Raw genomic sequence first — 23,283 nt, 5'->3', positions numbered from 1 at the left:
ATCACACTACCTGGGTCAAAACTTACACGAGGATTGATATTTTAAGACATGTCAAAATCTCAAATGCAGACATAATCTTTTTAGGACTTTAAGCATCATGGTACCTTTGGCAATAAGTGGACAACCATTCTGCATTCTGCATATCCGGACATGGATTCAAGAATTAATCAGGTTCTTTTGTATTTTAGACGGCTATTACATCTACATTGAAACGTCAGGCTCAAGGAAAACTGGCGACAAGGCTCAGCTGTTCAGTCCCCAGGTCAAGGCAGGGCAGAGCTGTATCACCTTCTGGTACAACATGTACGGTGGCAACGTCGGGGCACTCAACGTCTACATTCAAACAGGACCAGCCATTCCCTCAAATCCTACATGGAAGAGGAGTGGCACTCAGGGCACCCACTGGATGAATGGGCAGATTTCAGTCAACCTCAAGACCCCTTTTAATGTAAGAACAAACAAGGAATCAACCTAATTGTAGCCACATGAACCTTAATCAAATTATGTTTTGTGAAAGCATGAGGAACACAGACTATTCTTGAATGCTCATTATTCTTCACAGAAGAGCACTATGACTTTAGTATTATTCATATGTTTTAAACACTTATCTTTTAGCTATATATGGTCCCTGAAATCAACAGATGTCATTGTGTTATGTAGTTCATTTATGTTAATCCTGATAATTTCTTTCATAACAGTACCGTCCGGATAAACGGGTGTCAGTTTTGACACTGCCTTTCCATTGGTAAAAATTATTCATATCAATTCTGAAGATGTTGTCCAAAACGAAGATTAATTCTGAACAAAAAAACTTATTGATATTCAGCTTAAAATAAATGTATGGAGAAAACATATTACTGTTTTAAATTACATGTGACAATCTGATCATTGTTACAGGTGGTGATAGAAGGCGTGAGAGGCAATGGCTTTCAAGGAGATATCGCCATAGATGACGTTAACATCGCCAATGGCTCCTGTTCAGCAGGTGATAAAGTGTTTAAAAACCTCATCTCGGTTGACCAAATATTAATCGTTCTAAGGCACACATTTTACATGGCAAGTTAGTTACACATTAAAGAACGTGTAACGTTGTCCAATGTCAACATATTCATAATTATCAAGCGGGTGCACAGAATTGTAAAAGGGGGCACTTGAAATTAAACACATTGCCAAATGAATGCAAATAATTAAATAACGTAGACAAATATCGTATGTAATCCAAACCTGGATCATTGCTAATTGTGTTGTTAATATGTCACCAAAATGAAAGGGTTATGTGTTTTAATACACAGAACAAAAAAGTTCGGGATCATGAAATTGTTTTTGAAATTGAGTGCTCAGTCTTCATTAAAAACATATCCCAAAAAATATTAACGATCCCTAAATTTTTTCAGTTTATGGCTTCATGATGAATGTTCACGGCTCTCAAGATATGTGTATGTCTATCTGTTTGATAGCAAAGTATTCTCTTCTCTGATAAAGCAATGATAGGTCTAATCGTGTGAACACATACTTCAAACCAGAATCATTCAAAAGATCACAATGTAGTCTATCAGTATCGGTTATTCTATCCCATTAGTTCACATAAGGCATCTATTAAAAAATGTACCTTATATATTTAGCCATGAAAGGCTCCAGATTGGCCCCAATCGTGAACCTCGATGTATCAGCACCGAAGTAGATAGACGCCTACAGCTGCTTCACCTTGGGTTTCCTCCACAATAATGCGATCTTACTGTAATATTCTCTGTCACTCACGGGTCAAACATTCATATTATACAGGAACAACAGTGGGGCCCTCGTCAAAACCAACCGCTGACAAATGCAACTTTGAGGCCAGTAACCTTTGTGGGTTCACTCAAGACCACTCTGACAAGTTCGACTGGACAAGGGCTGTGGGGTCAACCTCTTCCTCTGGCACTGGACCTGGCAGTGACCACACTTATGGGACAAGATTAGGTATGGATGTCCGTCCGTTCTTTCGCAAACATTAGCAGTCATGAGTTGCTGGTTGCTTCTTCTTAGAACCACATCGTCAAACTGAAGTCATGATACTTTGAATTTCAGTGGTAACACGTTTGTGTCTGCAGCCATTTACATGCTATAATTTGTGTGTTTCTTCTGTTGCCTTAAGGTAAAGGTGTCAGTACCTTAACGCTTCAACCACGGGTGATTCCTGACGTTAATATCAGTCATGTAGTTCCTTATGTTACAGAAATATTCGTTTTTGGGCGCTTCTATTTCTCTTCTTGTGCAACATGTTTCAACTTTCTTGACGCAGGTCACTACATGTATATTGAGACATCTGCTCCTAGACGACCCAATGATGTTGCACGACTGAATTCCTTCATATTGACTGGACCCACCTCACCAACATGCGTAACTTTCTGGTACCACATGTATGGAACTTCAATCGGTACTCTGAAAGTCTATGTCTTGAGAAATGGTGCCAGGGGTTCTCCAGTTTGGCATTTGTCAGGTAAGGCGTAAAGATTAGTTATTATTTCGATAGCAAGTTCATCCAGCCAAAACTGGGAGTGATGTAATTGAAGTAAATACCCGCCACGCCGTTGGCGATGGATTTATATCTGTGTCACATTGTTTGAGTGAAAGCATCGATAATAAAAGTGACAAATGATTTCGATAATCATCCAACTGTATCCAACACAATAGTGACCCACTTTCTCTAGATCAAGGAACCACACAGGTGTGTGTATATATATGTGTGTGTTTCAGATACATACATGTATATATATATATATATATATATGTGTGTGTGTGTGTATGTGTCGTTCGTTCACCAGTAGTTCCTTCGTCAAATTGCCACAACCCGACAAACCCGACTCACTAACTCACTCACTCGTTAACAGGAAATCAAGGTAACTCATGGAACATCGCGAAGGTCTCTCTCAAGACTGTGTCAAGCAATACGCCTTACCAAATTGTCTTTGAGGGCATCGTGGGAAGAAGCTACCTGGGTGATATTGCGATCGATGATTTCAGCGTGACAGCAGGCGCCTGTTCAACAAGTGGTAAGTTAAATTGTTAATATCGTCAATAATTGAAGTAAGGGTACCTTTAACCAAAGATCTATATCAAATCTTATATTAAATTATACAGATTCATGAAATCTAACATTACGATTCATTCGAATGTGACACCAGTGCCTTTAAAATAATCCTCTTGGAGAGAAACAAACATCACATTGAACCAAAAATCAGAAACAGGATCAAGAGTGTTTAGTTGTATCTGAAACATACCATTGGCCCAGACATTTTTCTTGAGCCGTGCCATAGACTAGAGTGTTGGTTCAAGGCTTTGCTCTTCAGTCGGAACACCGTGAACATTGTATGATGTTTCTTTATTGGGGTCACTCCATGGCCGGAGGTATCCCAGTCTTCTAAGGCGCCGCGGTTTGCTGTGCAGATTTGCGTCCTTTGGGCACGCGAGAAACCAATGATTGTGGGTTCGAATCCCGGTTTGCTATGATTATGTTTCTAGGTTTGTCAGCACCATACCCGTAATCGTTAGTTTCACCAAAGTGGTAAACGTCTCAGACCTGCATCACTTCAGGCTTTCCTCCCACATTAAGCTGACACGCCACTGTTAAACCCAACTCACTTACTCATGGCTGGAATATTGCAAAATGTAGAGTAGAACCCTGCTCACTCACTAACTAACTCATTTAGCAGATAACATTATATATAATATCACTTTTAGATGACGTACCAAAATATTTTGTATTCAATAAACTTTCTGTATTTTTAGTGAACTGCAATTTCGATAGTGGGCTGTGTTCGTGGCGAAATGACAAGACCGACAAGTTTGACTGGACTCTCAACAAAGGCACGACGGGCAGTGGAGGCACTGGGCCAACAACTGACCACACCAGTGGACATGGTAATGTCGGAATGTGTTATGTGTCAAATGATCTGTTTCTTGAGAAGCATTTTCCTACCTCTTAAATGACATTTTGAATGAATAAAAGCGACAAAACCCGTTCCATAAAATGCTACCAAATAAGTACGTTTAAGTTTTGGAGAATCTGTCACACATAATATAGAAAAAGTATATAAACTGTACAATTGTACAGATATCCGTCCTTCCGCAAAGGTTTCACGAACGGAATTGTTAGTCTTTACAAACACGGATGGTAAAATAATAATAACATTAATTATTATTATAATAATGATTATTTTCCATGTATAGTAAAACGCAAAATCTGGTTGTTATTTCTTTAGATTATGACAAATATGGTTTAGACTCGACATTTGATCCTGACATGACCTGGCTTATGTTCTCAAGGGTCTGTGGGAAAGCCCAGTTGGTGGAACATTCGCTCGTTCTGTTCCTTACATTGTGTGAAGGCATTTTTTGTATCCCCTGTACAGTGTTGAAAGGTATATAACCATCCTAAGTAATTATATGAGGTCATTGGTGTTCCAGGAAAATATGTCTTCATCGAAGCCTCAGCCCCAAGGGTTTCCGGAGACAATGCCCGACTCCTCAGTGCCAACATCCCCGCCTCCAACACAACCTGTTTCCACTTCTACTTCCACATGTACGGCACCACGGTTGGCACGCTGCGGTTGTACTCCCAGCAGTCAGGCTCGAACCCACTGCCAATATGGGAGTTGACAGGGGCCAAGGGAAATACCTGGCAACAAGGGCAAATTAAAATACCACCCACCACATCAGACTTTAAGGTACAGTCAACACTTTTTGCTAGACCAAAGAAATATATATTTTCGTTTTACTAGTTTCTGTGGCAATATAGCAAGGAGCATTAGACGAAAATATAATCAGGATTGTCAAGATGTAGAAGCAGTGGATATTTGAAACAGTATAGTAGGGAATGAATACAGAGGCCATTATAAAGTAAGTACTCTTTTTTCTGAATATTGACAAGTAATAGAGAGGATATAACCAGAAAAAAAACTTATCTGTTATCTTGTGATGCATGTATTCCTAATGTACGTATTAATCGTATCCTCAGTCCGAGTACACCATAAATATTACAATATACCAAATGAAAGATGTAGAAAAAGCTAATCATGCTTCTACCGTGTGCAGATCATCGTGGAAGGTGTCCGAGGTGGCAGCTGGACAGGAGACATTGGCTTAGATGACGTCACTATTGACAATGCAGCTTCATGCCAAAGTGAGTTCCAAGATTCTTGGTAATTTAACCCCAAATAATGATTCAATACTATCGTGAATAAGCATGCTGCACTGAATCGCAAAATGAAGACAAACACAATTCTTTGCGGTTATATTAACAGTATGTATCAAATCAACAGTGGCAGAGATGGTCCAGTGGGCAAAGGTGCGCAACTTGCCACGGATCAACTTGTCTTTGTTTCGAATCAGAGAGTCGCCTGAACTATGATCCATGTTTTTTTCACTATCGTGCTAATGCTCGTATGCTTCACTGACGGTTTAAACGTCTAATACCTTCGTTTCAGGCCACGGTGTTGAACTGACATCAATGCCACTACACACAATATTCTGTGTTTCAGGGATTCCCAATGCAGCAAGACCAACCGTGACCCAGAAACCAACAACTCGAATAACCACCACAGCCAGATCAACGCCGAAATCAACACCCAGCACCAAACCAACACCAAAACCTACAGGTTAGCATAACGCATTTCTGATGATCATGCACATTTCAGTAGTGACTTTACTTTTAAGTTGATATGTTACCTGCAAAAACATAAAATTCATGTTTTTTTCACTGTAGCACATTTGTAGATGGGTAACCAAGCTAGTGCTGAACGTGTTGTCATTTCTGGCCTTAGACTTGGGTTCGAATATTTTCGAGTCCACACATCATTGATGTCTCCCGCCTTGCAATGGCTCTGAAATGATTAATGCCGGTGAAATACCTACTCTCTCACTCATTCTTTAATTTTGCTGTTTGCATCAGGATCACAACTGACACTACGTTGTTTACTGTCATGTGATAGTCACGTGAATGAAACTAATTCAAATGTGGATTCCCATCAGAGAGATCACCTTTTGGATATTTTAATTCCTCGCTGAAAGCCGAAGATTACACTAAACGTGCGAAATCTGTTTTATTTTATTTTAGATGGAATGTTTTCTTGTCCTAAACTCAAGTAATTGTGTCAAGCCAGAACGAATTTCATCCTCATCTTGGGTTTAACGCTGCGCTTGCGATCAATTCAATTTCATATTGACGTTTGTGTGGCTGCTGTAACACAAGTCCAGTTTTATGCTGGTAGCCCAGGACGATACCCTGCTGTAGTTAAGCATGGAAGCCTTTTCAGACACATAATATTCAAACACTCTGAGATGGCCATTCCTTGTTTTATCCCCTCAATGCCGAGCGCCAGACAGCGTAACAACAGGAATCATCTTTGACGTCTTTGCTGTGACGCGGCCAGGGGATCAAACCACAGCCCTATCGCTCTCTGGCGCTCTTCTACTCCATCGGGGCAGTTCCAGTGTGTTACAAATCTTTGTCCGTAACCAAATATTTGTTTATTTTTTGTGTGATGACAGTGTGTGATGAAGATCGATCATTTTCACACAGGTGGCAAGAACTTTAACTGCAACTTTACCTACGACACGTGTGGTTGGACGCAGGACACGAGTGACAACTTCGACTGGGCGAGACATAGCGGACGTACAACGTCCAGTTTGACCGGACCATCGGGTGACCACACCACTGGATGTAAGTAGTGATGTTGGATGATGGTTGGTAGCCCAGTGGTTCTGCCCTCGCCCATCACAGGTCCGGGTTCGAATCTCTAAATATTCCGTATATTTTTCTTTTATCTACTGGGCTGTTGCTAGAAGACATATTGAAGGTAGCCATATACCGCCATGTGCAAACGTTCATAGGACGAGACTTACTTAACTTTCCTATTTGTAGTATCACAGTGTTTTCCTAACCAGTACGTTTTACACCAGTGTCGTGAGCAGAAAAACACATCCATTTAGGCGTTTAAAGCTCACGTGTAATTTTCAAATCGAGTATGGCTCTATGGTTTCATATAACGGCGTGTAAACTATGTCACTCTCAAAATTCCATGGCGCGAATTGTCAGTCGTTTCGTCATCTGGCTTGCAAAAATCAAAATACTGCATGTCCTAACCCTTATTTCTTATTGTAATTAAAATAAATCTGAATTTAATCTGACAATTTTTTTTTTTCGAGGAGCCCGTTATTGGCATCCCTCGCCTTGGTATTGCTTAAACAGTGACTGTAATAAGTCTCTCCTTTTTTCTGGAACAGCAAGCTTCTACATGTACATCGAGACGTCAAGGAATGGTTACAATTCTCTCGCTCGGCTTGTCAGTCCACCTCTCACCTTGACCAATGGTCAGACAATGTGCCTCACCTTCTGGTACAGCATGTATGGCCAAACTATCAACAACCTAAAAGTCTACTACAAGCGAAGTGGCGCACTGGGGAATGCCGTGTGGTCAAAGCACGGAACTCAGGGTCCTACATGGAAGAAAGCTACTGTTGACATCACGGGAGCGTCTCCACTTCAGGTGGTCTTTGAAGCCAGTCGTGGAACATCCTACACAGGAGATATCGCCATTGATGATATCAGTGCAGTTGCTGGCTCCTGTTCGGGTAATATTAAACATACTTGTTTTTATTCCCAGAATTTCCAAGCTATATAATTGAATGAAGGTGCGGTGAGCTAGACTGGATGTTAAAGCATGGGCTTGTCAAGACGAAAACCCGTCGATATTGTGGGATTATTGCAATCCCAGTTCAGTCAAACACACTGAAGCAGGCACCACATACTGAGTAAAAAAGTTCTGGTGTCTCTTGTCGTGATTTTGATGGAATTTTACTAAACACAGTGTATAAAAACATACTCACTAACTCACTGAGTTTTAATTTTTATCATCATCACATCTCAATACATTAAAACTATTTCTTTGTTTTTTTATACAATAGGCTGTCGATTTAATCAAATTGTTTATTTTCTCACATGCATCACTTAAGAGGAATTGCTTTGATATTTATTCGTGTATTTTCAATTTTCAATAAAGTGTTTTGAAAAAAGTGTTCAATCACAATGTTTAGTCGCCATTTTCGTGAGATCGTGTTTCTTTGATGATGTTTTAGGGTCTTCAGGGACGGCAACAGGAAGCATCCCGTCCCTGCTGTCGTGTGACTTTGAACCCACAGACAGCTGCGGATATCATCAAGACACTTCTGACGACTTCGGCTGGACCAAGACGACTGGGACAACGGGTTCGGTTGCCACAGGCCCCACTGCTGACCACACCTACGGGACACGTGCCGGTCAGTTGTCACATTGTCCTGTCACACGCACCTCACACTGAAGCCCCTGTATCATTTATGTTTCAAGCTCTGTCTGAAGGCACATGCTTACTCTTTCTTCACACTGGACCCTATAATTTGTGTTACATTTTGGAATTGTTTATATATATCAAGGCAAGATCGTAGACTACCCTGAACTTTGTAAACGTACATATACTTAGAATTTTGTGTTTAAATTAAATACTTCAATGTCAAGAGTTCTTTTTGTTTTCACTTTCAATTTATTTTATACTCGTTATTTCTAAATATTTCACATTCGCAATCTAATTTACAACTATTTCATCCACCATATATAATGTACAGGGCACTATTTCTACATCGAGACGTCAGCACCCAGGAGACAGGGTCAGAAAGCTCGGCTCCTCTCCCCCACCACCCACACTGGGGGGACCAACTGTCTCACGTTCTACTACAGCATGTACGGGTCGCAGATCGGCCAGCTGAATGTCTACACCAAAGTTAACTCCCTAGGGTCACCGATCTGGACCCGGAAGTCCAACCAAGGCAACAACTGGAATGTGGCTCAAGTTACGATCAAACCACAGTTTGCTTTCCAGGTAAGAGTCCAAACACTTTAAGTCACAGACAGAAAATGGGTCTCCTTAAACACTTCTATTTAGGGTGCGAAGGTCACGTTGCTATTCCCTGAGTAGTGACGTTGTACCTGGAGACACCATTTGAGTCGAATCTCAGACAACCCCTGATAATATGTAATGCTTTGACAGCACCTTACCCTTACTCGAGTACACCACCAGTAACAATGGAGGCAATCAAGGTTAGAATTTCTTTAGGCTATGTACTCAGTGAGTATAAAAAATTACGCATGTGACACATTCCTTTCTTTAGCCGAAGGGTAGTGAGTGAAGAATATAGTTTTCATGCCGCTATGTGACCTTTGTGCGAGGGTAAATAATGACTTGATTCACATCGAAGCGGTCTACAGTTATCAAAACCCTTGACCACGAATGTTAAAATTCAAACATTTGCGCAGCATGCTCGAGTTCGATGCTTAGACATCTGTGTCACAATGGTGTAGGGACCCTGACAGTCTTTGGAATTCACTGATACCCACATGGGTAGAAAACTTCATTCTATGGTATAACTATTCACATTTTTTTTTCAGCTTGTGTTCGAAGGGGTTGTTGGATCTGGTTACCATGGCGATATTGCAATTGATGACGTCAATGTCACAGCTGGAGCCTGTGTTTCTCCTGGTATGTTTGATGTGATACTCCTACATATCAGTTGCAAAAATCTGGAGAAAAAATACGAACAAGGGGAAATCTATTTTACAATTCTCAGTGTTGTTATCAAGACATTATCACTTCGGGACTTTTGCAGAGGTAACATTAAAACATAAACATATGCCTATGGTATGTTTTCTGGATTAATACTTTCCCATTTTTCGTGAGGACAAAATATAATACATGTTGTCCAAATTTTGTGGCTCTACATTTGTAATGTTTTCCCTAGGATGTATTTTTGCATATGGCTCTAATGTCGTTACAGGTACGTGCAACTTTGACAAACACACATTCTGCACATACAAGAATGTAAAGGACGGCACAGACGATTTTGATTGGTTGCTGCAACGTGGCCACACATCCTCTGTCAACACAGGCCCCACCGTCGATCATAGCATGGGCAACACGCAAGGTCAGCATCATTTTTCTTGCATAATCTAGATTAAGAGCATTATGCCCTATTAAGAGCGTTACATGAAAGAACCCTTCTTTAAAATATTTAATATTGAACTATTGTCAACGTTACCAATTTCTAGTCAAAGTCAAGATGTTGACAGTTGTGCCATATGTGAAAATTAATCCTTTTCTGTGAGTACTTCAGGCATCATTAACTTCAAGATTGATATTCATAATAAAATGTTAGATACAAGATAAGAAAGAAATTAGCTTTGAACGACACATTTTGTTTGCCAGGACTGCCGATTATGATTATTTGTTTAGCATGACAGCAGTCAATTTCAATTGCTCTTACAAAGTGAGAATCCTCTGCGAGAAGGTTATGGATGAACCACTAAATTCACAGATGTAAAGGCACCAGATTCAACACTGCCAGGCTGACACACATTGACATAACTGAAATTCATATCCATCTTTTACGTCAGGAACATATGCCTACATTGAAACAAGTGCCCCAAGGAAAGCAGGTCAGAAAGCTAGACTTTACAGTGAAACGTTTAAACCAACGGGAGCCAACACCACTTATTGCTACTCGTTTTGGTACCACATGCATGGCGCATCTGTCGGAACTCTGAAGGTCAACTACGTCACCAATTCTACCTACCCTGGTACCACCTTGTGGCAGCTGTCTGGTAACCAAGCCAACGCATGGTCATTTGGGCAGTTCCCTGTTAAATCGGTTACGGAATTCCATGTAAGACACCTAACATTGACAATTATTTTAAGGATTATCAGTGAGACAGTGAGGATTGTCAGTGCGGCTTCAATCTTAAAGCCCCAGTCAATTCTCTTCCCAGGTCACTTCTCTGTCCCAAAGTAAATTTTAAAAAGTAAGCTAGTTCACGCAACCCCAATCAAATGACAAACATGTCAAACATATTTTTCTTTCAAAATATGGTTGGCTTTCATCGTTTGAATTTATGTCAATACATTATGTATGACGTAAGATAATGTTTCATTTACAATTTTAAAGAGGAAGTCAATATTTATTTCTTGCTTTTAATGATGGACTTTCATGTCGAATTCACAGTTTTATACATCCCAATGTTTGCCTGGAATTGACGTCTAATCTGAAGTTTTGCTTCTCAGATTATGTTTGAAGCTACGGTCGGGAGCAGCTATACTGGTGACATCGCCATAGATCAACTTAACTTCCACCCAGGGGTATGTGGCCTGACTCCTGGAAAAGCACGCCCCCTCGGGCAGACCACGCCGGCGTCAACCACCCCGAGGTCGACATACCCACCTACAGCCACGTCATGTAAGCTTAAACTCTTACATACCGTGAATCTCGTTAACCTCATGCTCACTTTACACGATATATGGTCAAAGACCATCAGACCCTATTGTCCGTGTGGATGCCTTATCTGTGGTCTAAAATCAATTGAGGATAATTAGTGATACAATGCAGATTAACTTAAGGACACGTAATGAGTATGTAACGAATACGCGTAACTCGTAATCTAAAGTTTCAAACTTTTTATCGATACTTTTTTATTTTCCTCATCACTTCCTTCATCGAAAATTTCAGCAACAAAAATTGTTGTTACTTGTATCTTTGGTTGACTTTAAGTAATAATTACCTATTTTTTTCCAAATGTTCGACAGATGTGTCATGTGTGAGCCGGGGATGTTGCCTATGTATGTTTAGTAAAAAACATTACACGCCACGTAGATCACAAGAATATGTTTCGAAGTAGTTTCAAAGATTTACATAGAATTCGCCAGGACTGACCATCTCATTAATAAAGGTTTGTGACATGGAAATATCTCAATATAATATTCAACGTGTACTTTTCAGTGTCTGGAACAATTAACTGCAACTTCGAGAGCAACATGTGTGGCTGGACACAGGCCCATAATGACCAGTTTGACTGGACTAGACAGAAAGGCACAACAACATCAGGTGGTACCGGACCGGGAAATGACCATACCACTAGAAGTAAGTTGGTTTTGGTTGTGTCGCCCAAACATATTGGCAAACATAAGGATGCTGGTTTGTAAGGGACATGCGTTCAATGGTCCTGCTGGATCGTATCTGATATCCACTGTCATTAATCTATTCTTATGAGAACCCTTTGGAAAGATAGTGGCCTGCATGTTTCAAATGCTTGTCGTTAGAGGCGACCGAAATGGGAGAAATCATGGTTTTATGGGATCTTGCTGACTGCGGTCTTCAGGCAGCATGCTTATATTCTCAACCACTGCTATATACAACGTGTTGTAGACGTAGTATTATTGTTTGCATAGTAAATCAGCATTCCTCACCAATTGTTCCAGAGGGGTATTACATCTTCATCGAGACATCCTACCCCCGACATAATGGGGACAAAGCTCGCGTTGTCAGCCCTGTCGTCAACTCCCAGGGCACCAAGTGCCTGCAGTTCTACTACCACATGTACGGCCCCCACATCAACGCCCTCAACGTCTACACACAAGCTGGCTCCAACTTGGGCACGGCGATCTGGACCAAAACCGGCACCCAAGGCAATAAGTGGATACAGGGATCCGTGGACATAAATATAAAGGGACAGTATAATGTAAGTGTTGAAGCTCACTATAAAATATGACACTCCTTAAGGTAATGGTTAAAAAAAACTATAACCAAGACAGTTTTACTTCCGTGTTTTTTAAGGCTAATTTCCATATAGATCTATGCATTTCACATACAGGATTAATATAATATCAAACACAATGTAAATGGTAACTTCATTATATATATGACATTCATTACTCACAAGGTTGTGACTGTGTTTGTAGGCTTTAGGATAAGTATAAAAAAAATGTTACTTAGCGTTGGGTGTGGACAGCTTCGTCGATTTGCAGACTGTAATTCTTGATTTATATCAGTACCAAACCAGTGTTGAAATATTTCACCAAATTGGCACACGTCAACCTGCATGGGCATTCATCCAGTATTAATTTGGACCACGTGATATAACTGAAAGGTTCCGACTAAATCTAACGCTTTAAACACCTCTATTGACCAATGTCCAGGTCGTGTTCGAGGGGGTTCGAGGGGTCAGCTATCTTGGGGACATTGCCCTTGATGACATCACATTCAAAGACGGCTTTTGTGAGGGTAAGAAACGCCCTTTCTCATTTTTCATAAAACAAACTTTGATGTGGTTAAAGGCATGGTAAATACAGAACTATCATGAATACATGAATATTGATGATAGGCGGTCGGTGTATCACATACAGGGTCATCAGTTTAAACGAAATTCAACCAAATATATACTCAATACACACCCCTGTATTGTAATCCTTGAAATACTTTTGCAAACAAAAAAACCCACCATTTTTCAAAGTAAACATCAGATTAATGTCCTGAATTCCCTTGTTATAAATTTCAATCAAACTGGATTCCTAATCCGTACAGTGTGTTGGTTCAGATAGTACATTTTTTTAGATCGTTCCGTAATCCATGTGATACAGAATTGCATGACAACGTATTTCTAAATTATTCATTTTTTACAGGAAATGGGACAACCCCCAAGCCTGGTACCCTATCGAATCCTATCGGTAAATGTGACTTTGAGACCCCATCAATCTGTGGCTACACCCAGGATAAGACTGACAGCTTCGACTGGACCAGAGCCAGCCAGACAACATCATCAGTTGGAACTGGACCAACTAGTGACCACACCTACGGGACATCAAGAGGTAGCGTTGACCTTCTTTATGTCTATGATTGTGTTATTATCTGCTGTTATAATTAATGTGTGGAAAACGTTTTGGCTTCTCCATGACATCACAAATTCCTAACATTGCCTCATTAAAAATAGGTTAACTGAAAAAAGGTTTGAAACAGGTTTTCTTTGATTCATTTTCATTCACAAATTTTCAACGGATGATGTATGTATGAAACACTGAATGATGTAATAGCTGTACCTCGTGAATACATTCTGTAAGTCACTGCTAAAGGCTCGCAGCTTGCACCATTCATTCACTCGGAACAGGTGACACCTATTCCTTCAAGTCAATGATTATTTTTCTGGCTGATACCAAGCACCAACCCGTGATCAAACAGGTTTCTTGCTAATATCATACATCGTCCTCAGTAACCAACAATGACATTTGATGTTACAGGGCACTACATGTACATTGAGACATCAGCTCCACGTCTTCAAGGAGACATAGCACGTCTCGTGTCTCCCACGTACCCAGCCTCCAATACTGACCTGTGTTTCAACTTCTACTACCACATGTACGGTAGCCACATCGGTACCCTCAACATCATGGTAGGTCAGACAGAATCATGTATGGGGGCGTTCCCTGTCGGTACCCTTAACATCAGGGTAGATCCAGACATCATAACATATGGGGGAGTTCAGTGTTGGTACCCTCAACATCAAGGTAGGTCAGACAGGATCGCATATGGAGAGGTTCCGTGTCGGTACCCTCAACATCAAGGTAGGTCAGACAGAATCGCGTATGGAGAGGTTCAGTGTCGGTACCCTCAACATAATGGTAGGTCAGGCAGGATCACGTATGGAGAGGTTGCGTGTCGGTACCCTCAACATCAAGGTAGGTCAGACAGGATCGCGTATGGAGAGATTCCGTGTCGGTACCCTCAACATTATGGTAGGTCAGACAGGATCGCGTATGGAGAGGTTCAGTGTCGGTACCCTCAACATCAAGATAGGTCAGACAGGATCACGTATTGAGAAGTTCCGCGTCAGTACCCTCAACATCAAGGTAGGTCAGACAGGATCGCGTATGGAGAGGTTCCGTGTCGGTACCTTCAACATTATGGTAGGTCAGACAGGATCGCATATGGAGAGGTTCCGTGTCGGTACCCTCAAGAAAAAGGTAGGTCAGACAGGATCGCGTATGCAGAGGTTCAGTGTCCGTACCCTCAACATAGTGGTAGGTCAGACAGGTTCACATATGGAGAAGTTCCGTGTCGGTACCCTCAACATAATGGTAGGTCAGACAGGATCGCGTATGGAGAGGTTCCGTGTCAGTACCCTCAACATCAAGGTAGGTCAGACAGGATCTCGTATGGAGAGGTTGCGTGTCGGTACCCTCAACATCAAGGTGGGTCAGACAGGATCGCGTATGGAGAGATTCCGTGTCGGTACCCTCAACATTATGGTAGGTCAGACAGGATCGCGTATGGAGAGCTTCAGTGTCGGTACCCTCAACATAATGGTAGGTCAGACAGGATCGCGTATGGAGAGGTTCCGTGTCAGTACCCTCAACATTATGGTAGGTCAGACAGGATCGCGTATGGAGAGGTTCCGTGTCGGTACCCCCAAGAAAAATGGTAGGTCAGACAGGATCGCGTATGGAGAGGTTCAGTGTCCATACCCTCAACATTATGGTAGGTCCAGACATAACGTATGGGGGAGTTCCATGTCGGTACCCTCAACATCAGACAGGATACATATACTAGTGTCTCCTGACCGAGCTTGGATTGGCATAGAATGATATTATGAGGGTATAGCCGGTACATATATACTCTCTTATACTACATATTCATTTCAAAATACATCCTTTATACCGCACAATCGTATCACTATAACACCTTATTGTTTCAGCTCTGCCACTGTAGCCATTCCACCATACCACCATACAATTACCGCTGTATCACCATATTAATACCAGCATGTATATACCACAATAATAATGCCACTTTACCATCATACCACTGTACCCCTAACCACTGTATAAGACTGTTGCTATTCACATTAATGCTTCACAAAAGAAGAAATGATTACTTACTTGATGTACGTGATTTGTAGAATGAATCCGCTGACTACCCGTTTAATTTGATTTACCCTATTCAATTCAAACAGAACCTGTTAGAATATGTTGCCATATTCAGTTATAGTAAACACGAACATTTGTTTATGTGTTTGTTTTAGCTGTTGGCAAACAAACAACTGACGACTGTGTGGACCCTGTCTGGTAACCAAGGAATGAAATGGTCACTCGGCTCAACTACCCTTTCAGCAAATGACTTGTCACGTAGTAATTACCAGATCGCCTTTGAAGGCATCCGAGGCGTCAGCTACTTAGGTGACATCGTCATTGATGACATCAGCATCACAAGTGGCGCATGCGCATCCCCAGGTGAGCATCGTGAACTTTAATTGAACTAAATGGATTCTAATGCCTTTCAAATTCTAGACGTTCATGCTGTGTAACTAATGGACTAACCCCATGTGAGTTACGTCCCTTAACTGCCAGGGTCCGCTAGTCATTCAATCAATCGGTATCACACCCATTTTCGTAGGTTTGATCAGCATTCAAGGCTTCAGTAAAGCTATCAAAAAGATGGACAAGTGTATGATTTTTCCCAATTTGACGCATCAGTAATAACAGCCATGTCCAATGTAATTCCCTTTTTTGACTTGTATCATTTGCTCCCGTGTTTGTTCAGCTGAACACTTGATTTTACTTTACATTGTTTGTGAAGGTTGCCACCAGTGTTGCAAGATACCTTAGCCTTTTGCAAACACCTGATAACATCACTATTTGGTGGTGATTCCTGAACACATGCTTATGATACAGTAGAAATTGAGCAATGGACTTGTGAATGTGGAAATGGTTTTATGACTGATGTTCTTTTACCTGAAAAGAAAACGTCACCAACCAGTTTGTGCTTTCCTCCCACATTAACCGGACAGGCAGTGATTAAACTGAATTATTGTGTCAAACGTGATGTTAAACCAACTCAATCATTTGCATTGTTCTGTCATGTTATCCAGGATCCTGCAGTTTTGAGAAGGGCTACTGTTCATGGACGAACCTTCAAGGCCAGGATGACTTTGACTGGACACTTAACTCTGGTCGCACGTCCAGTTTTAGCACGGGGCCATCATCTGACCACACTCTCGCCAACAGTGCCGGTAGGTCAAGTCATTTCATTTTCGCATCTATTTCTGCCAATGAACCAGGGGTAGACAAAGCCAGCATTATTTCATGACCGTTAAAACGAAGCGCTTCCTACAGCACTGACAGTACTGAATATAACTGACTTATATAACAACTGGCTTTTCAATACTAAGTCTTACAATTAACTTGCTAACAGTATGACCTAGTAGTTTGACTCTATTATCCTTGGTTGGTGCTCACGAGTTTCACCAAAGTATTAAACAACAACGACTTGCATTTTCATCCCACTATAAGATGAATCGTGGTGATGCAACTGATATACCTTTTAAAACGGCCTTTCACAAACTTGTCTTTCATATTTATTTCTCTCTCTCTTAAGGTAAATATGCATTCATTGAGACATCATCTCCAAGAAGATCTGGAGATAAAGCGTGGCTGTCAAGTTCAACATTCACGCCATCATTAAAACGTTGCATCTCCTTCTGGTACCACATGAGCGGAAGTCAGATCGGCACACTCAACGTGTACGTCATCGTCGGCAACGTCAACACAACAGTGTGGTCTCTCAGTGGCAGTCAGGGCGACAAATGGCTCAATGGCCAGGCACCCATAGCATCAACGACATCTTACAGAGTAAATATGCTCTCTATTAAATTTACATGAATAGTAACACCCAACCCCAGCACAAAATATGTTTTTTAAAGAACTGCACAAGTGTTCCCATCACATTTGTTGCCAATATCGTAACACGAATAGACAAAGGAAAATAAGTAATCATTTAACTTGTTCAACACCCAAGCAGCACTTTCCTTTCATTTCTGGTTTGCACACATCATATCTTCAAGAAAAACAATTCTTTTATTAATTAGATATTCTAAACATTAAAATGTATTTTTCAATGTTATACTTTGTTACTGTTTAAGGTGTACTTTGAAGGAATATGTGGTGGCGGATATCGTGGAGACATTGCCATAGATGACATCTCTATAACCCAGACAACGTGCGGAGGTACGATGGTTATACTACTCAGTATTTGTTAGGAATACTGTATTCTTGTACTTCATAGCCCAGTCAAATTAACCCAACATTGTCTAGTTTCTGATCTGAATAATAAATACTTTGAACGATATAATAACTTGATGTTTCCAGTTGTACCTGCTGCAGCTAATGTAAATGGAAATGGTACCATCGCCCCTCTGACGTTGACGACCGCCACTCCTACACAACCAGGTATGTTAATACGATCACAAACAGAGATACAGAAACGAAACAACAAAAGTCTTGACATTTATAAATAACAGTTTTTATTAAAATGTATTTCATTTTCTACGGTCTGTATAAAGAGATAAAACTATAAAGATAATGTCACTGGGTACAGTTCCGTCTGCACTGGTTTCATTGTACATATCCTGAGGCAATCAGTAAGTTAAGTCATGATCATCCCTATCAAAACATGAGTAATATATGTATATTGTATACAACACTGTTGTACCTCCCAGCGACGGGCCCCTTCTTCTGCAACTTTGATACTGGGCTGTGTAGTTGGACTCAGATGGCTACAGACACGTTTGATTGGTCAAGAAACAAGGGACCTACGACATCTGTAGGAACTGGACCCCAGAGTGACCACACCAGTGGACGTAAGTGGACACACCTGAACCTTGTGTGATCAGTAACCTCTGGAACGCTGCATGTTATTTTCATGATCCGAACAATTGAAAGCATCCATGTCTGTATGTTTGTTGTTTAACAATGCACTGCAGCTACATGGTGGTGGTCTGCAAATAATCGAGTCTGGACCAGACAATCCACTGATTGTTCATGCCTGTAGGTTCATTACATATATGCATTAGTGAACTGTGTTAATAGTAGACAATGAGGCCTCACTTAAAATGCACTTCGTTTCTTGTATACATCAGTGAACAGTGGTGCCCGGGTAAAGTTAATTCATTTCCCCTAGTGAATGCCTTAGTGAACAATATAGAACACATAAAATGTATGCATTCATATTCCTAATACATAACATACATTTTCCTTTTCATGCAAATCATGTTTGAAATACAAGTCATGAAAAGTGTTTCCAAGAGGACATTGGTAAAATGTAATGCATCTTAGAAAATAGTACCCCATTTATTGTCTGTGTATCCATGTGGAGTGTATCTGAAGTTAGTTGTGATGTTCTTTTTCATATGTTTTCGTTATGAGTGATCTGTAAATATTGATCAATTGATACTGATGAAACCAAGAACCTTGAAAACCCGATAGCCCAGAACGCTAGTTAACCATGAATGATTACATGTTGAGTATGGGTATACAAAGGTTGAATAGCTTGTACACATCAATCGTGATTCCAACCATTTGCTGATACAAACGATTTCAGTCAGATTAATCTGGAACCCGGTTAAGTTTTCCTATCAAACAAATTGCAAATGTATCTGACCGAATATGATATGTGCTTGATAACCAACTTATGCTACTGTTAATGCAAAAAATGTTATTACTTTAGATGGCTTCTATCTGTTCATTGAGACCTCGGCTCCACGAAAGCCCAATGATAAAGCTCGAATCATCAGCCCCTCAGTAGCGCCCGGATCCGGCACACAATGTCTCACCTTTTGGTACTACATGTACGGCGATCACGTCAACGCTCTGAACGTCTACGCCAAGACTACACCTGCACTGGGAAACCTCATCTTCACAGTCAAAGGAACCAAGGGCCCCAAGTGGATTCAAGCAAGAATAGACATTCCATCTAAAGTTCACTTCCAGGTAAACTTTGATTATGTTCATTTCTAAAGCGACAAAATACCTACTTGACATAAACGCGACGTGATTGGGGAAATGTTAAGCTACTCTATACTAAAATTTAACTTTAAGAATTGTTTAACAGTGAAATCGCTTCAAATATTAGGTATAAGGAAACACTGATAATATGTCGCATTTTCCAAGTTCAAAACATTGTAGATGAGGATCCCACCTGTGCTCAAAAGTAACATTGTCTCAAAGAATACTTCAAGTTATTGGAGTTTGTATGTGGTTCCACTATCATTTTAACGTTTATATTATTTGTACCTGAAAGACAAACCAGTGTCATGGTGACATTTAGTGTCAGGAGTGTACATATCACTAATATAAGTTAGAAAACTACGTATCATTATCATATTCAGGTTGTGATAGAGGGCGTGGTCGGTCCAAGCTACAGAGGCGACATAGCTATCGACGACGTTAACATCAACGATGGACAGTGCACCCAAGGTATTCAAGCAATACAGTAAACTACGGTTATAACAAACACAAAGTGACCACTGATTTGAGTTTGTTATCACTGTAATTTGTTATAAGCATATATACAGCATAACTATAGCAGATAGTCGAGACAAAAAAGTACGTTTGTTATATCCGTCAGTTCGTTTTTAGCTCGTTCATTATAAACATAGTTTACTGTACTCAGAATGATCCAGATCCAAAGTTTGACAGACAAAATATTTTTTTAATCAAATATGACAAATTATAAATCATCTTGCACCAACGTTTTCTTTGTAGCAGACAATTTATTGTTCTCAGAAATAGTCCGAAGCATAATTTTTTTTTATAACAAAACCTTAATAGAGTATTCAAACACCCTGCATGACAGGAGTTCATGCTTCAGATAGTATACAGTTTTGTAAATATTCTAAATGCAAAAACAGGTATTCCTAATTTTAAATTAATGGGTCAATGTTCAAAGGTCAATTCGTTGTGCGAAGATGTGTCCAGAATTCGTGACGGGATCTTTGATCATTGTTTCAATTATGATCCTTTCTTCCAAAAAATGTATTTCTCCCCCGAGCATCACTTTGGACTTTGAGCTGACAAGCAATTGTACATTGAATGCTAAGCAAGGTTAAACTGCATTGTTACAGCAACACCCAGCCCAGGAACAACAACAGGTCTTGACTGTAACTTCGAGAGTGCCTGTACATACACACAGGACAAGACAACTGACAAGTTCGACTGGACCAGAAACGCGGGAAGGACCAGCTCATTCGGCACAGGTCCTTCCGGTGATCACACATACGGGACCTCTAGAGGTATGATAGCTTTCTAAACCATGCTTTACCAGAATGGGCATATGTACTGAGGAAAAGGCACGGACAAACATACGTGAAGACAACATATCTAAAAATAAATAATGCCAGGTTAAGGCGTTCTCTCAGTGTGGTACAGATCCAATTCGAATCCAAAATGTAATAAATCCTTTCTTGTTCTTCACACTGCTTTCATATTATGATGCCATGCTATTTTACCATACCGTTTGGTTGTAGGTCATTACATGTACATCGAGACCTCTGCTCCCCGAATTCAGGGCGACAACGCCCGACTTGTGTCTGGCCCCTACACCCCATCTGGTGCAAACCAATGTCTAGAATTCTACTACCATATGTACGGATCCTCCACTGGCATGTTCCGTGTCTACTTCAAATCCAACAACAATCTGGGAAATGCTGTGTTCACAAAGCAAGGTTGGTCGGGACTAAAGCTGTTACGTTGGGACGTTTTCGTTTGTAATTTGGTGTAGTGGTAGGTTTGCGATGTAAGGTATCGTAGTTCACTGTGAAGGTATAGGTCCTGTAGTAGTCTGAATCCGACAGCCATGGGCTAAAACCTATTTCCGCTATGATTATAATCCTTTATGGATTTCACCAAAGTGGTAAATGTCATGCCTCAATTTAGGCTTCCTTCTAAGAGGCCAGGACATAAATTTAAGTCTAATTCTAACCTTCTAACCTCTAGCTGTGTGTATGAGAATTACTGAGTAAAAGAGGCAACGTAATATTCTTCTGTTTCAGGAGCAATTTACTAAACCTAAGAAAGAAAGATGTGCTTTAGAAGGGGTGGGCAATGTTAAAGTGTGGGTAGAATCAACGTGTCGGCTTGGGCACTGCTCCTTCCGATGGCAAACAACTGGTATCCTCCTCACACATCACTGTATACCATACCTATAATGTGTTTGCCTTCCATCCAACAGGTAGCCAAGGCAACCGATGGATTCGAGGTCAAGTGTCCATTCAAGCAAACACAGCGACGTTCAACGCTGTGTTTGAGGCTGTCAGAGGCAGCTCCTACAACGGCGACATCGCTCTTGACGACATATCTGTGAAAGCAGGGACATGTGCACAGAAGCCAGGTAAGTGACTGATTGAACCACAACAGACTCTGTTAACTCAAAGTAAATTGAGTTATCCATATTTCGATATAAGCAAAGGGATATCTTGAGGGATGCGACTGGTGAATAAAGCAGAATCATCTTAAACGATATATCAATCATGAGTAAGTTCGCGTTAATGAAGGTCTCTTTCCAGGCGGAATTGTGCCATAAAAAGTTAATCAATGAGAAATCAGAAATTTATTCAGTCATAGTTGTGTTTGCATGCTCATTGATAGAATGTGCTCAAGTATGTTGTAGCAATGTTCATGTAATGTTTCAGCAATTAATTTCAATTATTTATCGTTGAATAAAGTATTCAATGGCAAAAGTGATTGATGACATTTGGGATTTTAGAAGCACAGTATTCAAAACTTTTCTCTGTCTGTTTGAAGTATCCATGTGTATATATAGTTAGTTTGGCTAACAATGATGTTGATTTTGAAATGTAGTTTGAATGTCTTTTTAAACACATTCAATATTTTAGTTTATCTCTGTTAGTTCTCTATGCCCCTTTGAGATACATGTATACTCAGTTAGGAAGTGAGTTATAATTTAATGACTCACTGGCATTGTGTCAGCAATTTTGCCACCTAACACATGTACGGAGAAGATCAACATGTGAAGTCATAAAATCGTTATCATTAATATTATACCCCCCCCCCCCCCCCCCCCCACGAAGTCCGTTTGCAACTCAGAGGGGACATATTTTCTACAAAACTTTTTAAGTAAGAGAAATGAAAATTTACACATTGACATTACTGGTCGCGATCTTACATGAGTCCGAACATTGGTGTCTTGAATTCTTTTCTTACAGAGTCATAGTCCTTGCTCCGTGTTGTTTTACAACTTAGTACATACTGAGTGAAATTGGGACAAGTTTTCTCGGGAACTACTGAAATTACATGAATGAAAATTTGCATGCTTATATGAGAGATACTTGTCAAGACTGATTTCCAAAATTGGTGCCGAAAATTATTTTTTTACAGAGTTATGTCCCGTGCTCAATGCTTTTCAGTGCATATTGTCTCTCTAATGGGGGACAAGTTTTCTCAGAAACTACTGAAATTACATGAATAACACTTTCCATGCTTATCTCAGAGATACTTGGAAAGACTGTGTTCGAAAATCGGTGCCGTTAATCATATTTGTCCAGAGTTCCTGTGCTACATGGTTTTAGATTTTGAGCATACACAGTTATGACTCTTGATCCATGTT

The 23,283-nt window shown here is 40.5% G+C and overlaps 1 protein-coding gene across 1 annotated transcript in view; it reads left to right on the top strand.

Annotated features, from left to right (window-relative positions):
- The window catches only part of LOC124138201 (MAM and LDL-receptor class A domain-containing protein 1-like), a 95,220-nt gene that overhangs the window by 6,127 nt on the left and 65,810 nt on the right, over positions 1 to 23,283 (top strand). The window contains exons 12-45 of the mRNA XM_048386544.1: positions 189 to 448; positions 898 to 985; positions 1,783 to 1,959; positions 2,282 to 2,479; positions 2,871 to 3,032; positions 3,769 to 3,900; positions 4,447 to 4,706; positions 5,074 to 5,161; positions 5,520 to 5,636; positions 6,560 to 6,700; positions 7,264 to 7,611; positions 8,116 to 8,295; positions 8,638 to 8,891; positions 9,458 to 9,548; positions 9,844 to 9,990; positions 10,460 to 10,728; positions 11,124 to 11,295; positions 11,836 to 11,976; positions 12,315 to 12,574; positions 13,032 to 13,116; positions 13,515 to 13,700; positions 14,127 to 14,450; positions 14,626 to 15,306; positions 15,996 to 16,115; positions 16,754 to 16,894; positions 17,260 to 17,513; positions 17,804 to 17,888; positions 18,030 to 18,110; positions 18,380 to 18,520; positions 19,387 to 19,649; positions 20,048 to 20,135; positions 20,783 to 20,950; positions 21,185 to 21,382; positions 21,889 to 22,047. Coding sequence (XP_048242501.1) covers positions 189 to 448; positions 898 to 985; positions 1,783 to 1,959; positions 2,282 to 2,479; positions 2,871 to 3,032; positions 3,769 to 3,900; positions 4,447 to 4,706; positions 5,074 to 5,161; positions 5,520 to 5,636; positions 6,560 to 6,700; positions 7,264 to 7,611; positions 8,116 to 8,295; positions 8,638 to 8,891; positions 9,458 to 9,548; positions 9,844 to 9,990; positions 10,460 to 10,728; positions 11,124 to 11,295; positions 11,836 to 11,976; positions 12,315 to 12,574; positions 13,032 to 13,116; positions 13,515 to 13,700; positions 14,127 to 14,450; positions 14,626 to 15,306; positions 15,996 to 16,115; positions 16,754 to 16,894; positions 17,260 to 17,513; positions 17,804 to 17,888; positions 18,030 to 18,110; positions 18,380 to 18,520; positions 19,387 to 19,649; positions 20,048 to 20,135; positions 20,783 to 20,950; positions 21,185 to 21,382; positions 21,889 to 22,047 — 6,459 coding nt within the window. The remainder of the gene's footprint in view (positions 1 to 188; positions 449 to 897; positions 986 to 1,782; positions 1,960 to 2,281; positions 2,480 to 2,870; positions 3,033 to 3,768; positions 3,901 to 4,446; positions 4,707 to 5,073; positions 5,162 to 5,519; positions 5,637 to 6,559; positions 6,701 to 7,263; positions 7,612 to 8,115; positions 8,296 to 8,637; positions 8,892 to 9,457; positions 9,549 to 9,843; positions 9,991 to 10,459; positions 10,729 to 11,123; positions 11,296 to 11,835; positions 11,977 to 12,314; positions 12,575 to 13,031; positions 13,117 to 13,514; positions 13,701 to 14,126; positions 14,451 to 14,625; positions 15,307 to 15,995; positions 16,116 to 16,753; positions 16,895 to 17,259; positions 17,514 to 17,803; positions 17,889 to 18,029; positions 18,111 to 18,379; positions 18,521 to 19,386; positions 19,650 to 20,047; positions 20,136 to 20,782; positions 20,951 to 21,184; positions 21,383 to 21,888; positions 22,048 to 23,283) is intronic.

The sequence above is a fragment of the Haliotis rufescens genome, unplaced genomic scaffold (assembly GCF_023055435.1).
Source record: "Haliotis rufescens isolate VD_foot unplaced genomic scaffold, xgHalRufe1.0.p SCAF_6, whole genome shotgun sequence".
In the NCBI taxonomy this organism is placed as follows: Eukaryota; Metazoa; Mollusca; class Gastropoda; order Lepetellida; family Haliotidae; genus Haliotis; species Haliotis rufescens.
This window is presented reverse-complemented; position numbering and strand designations above follow the sequence as displayed.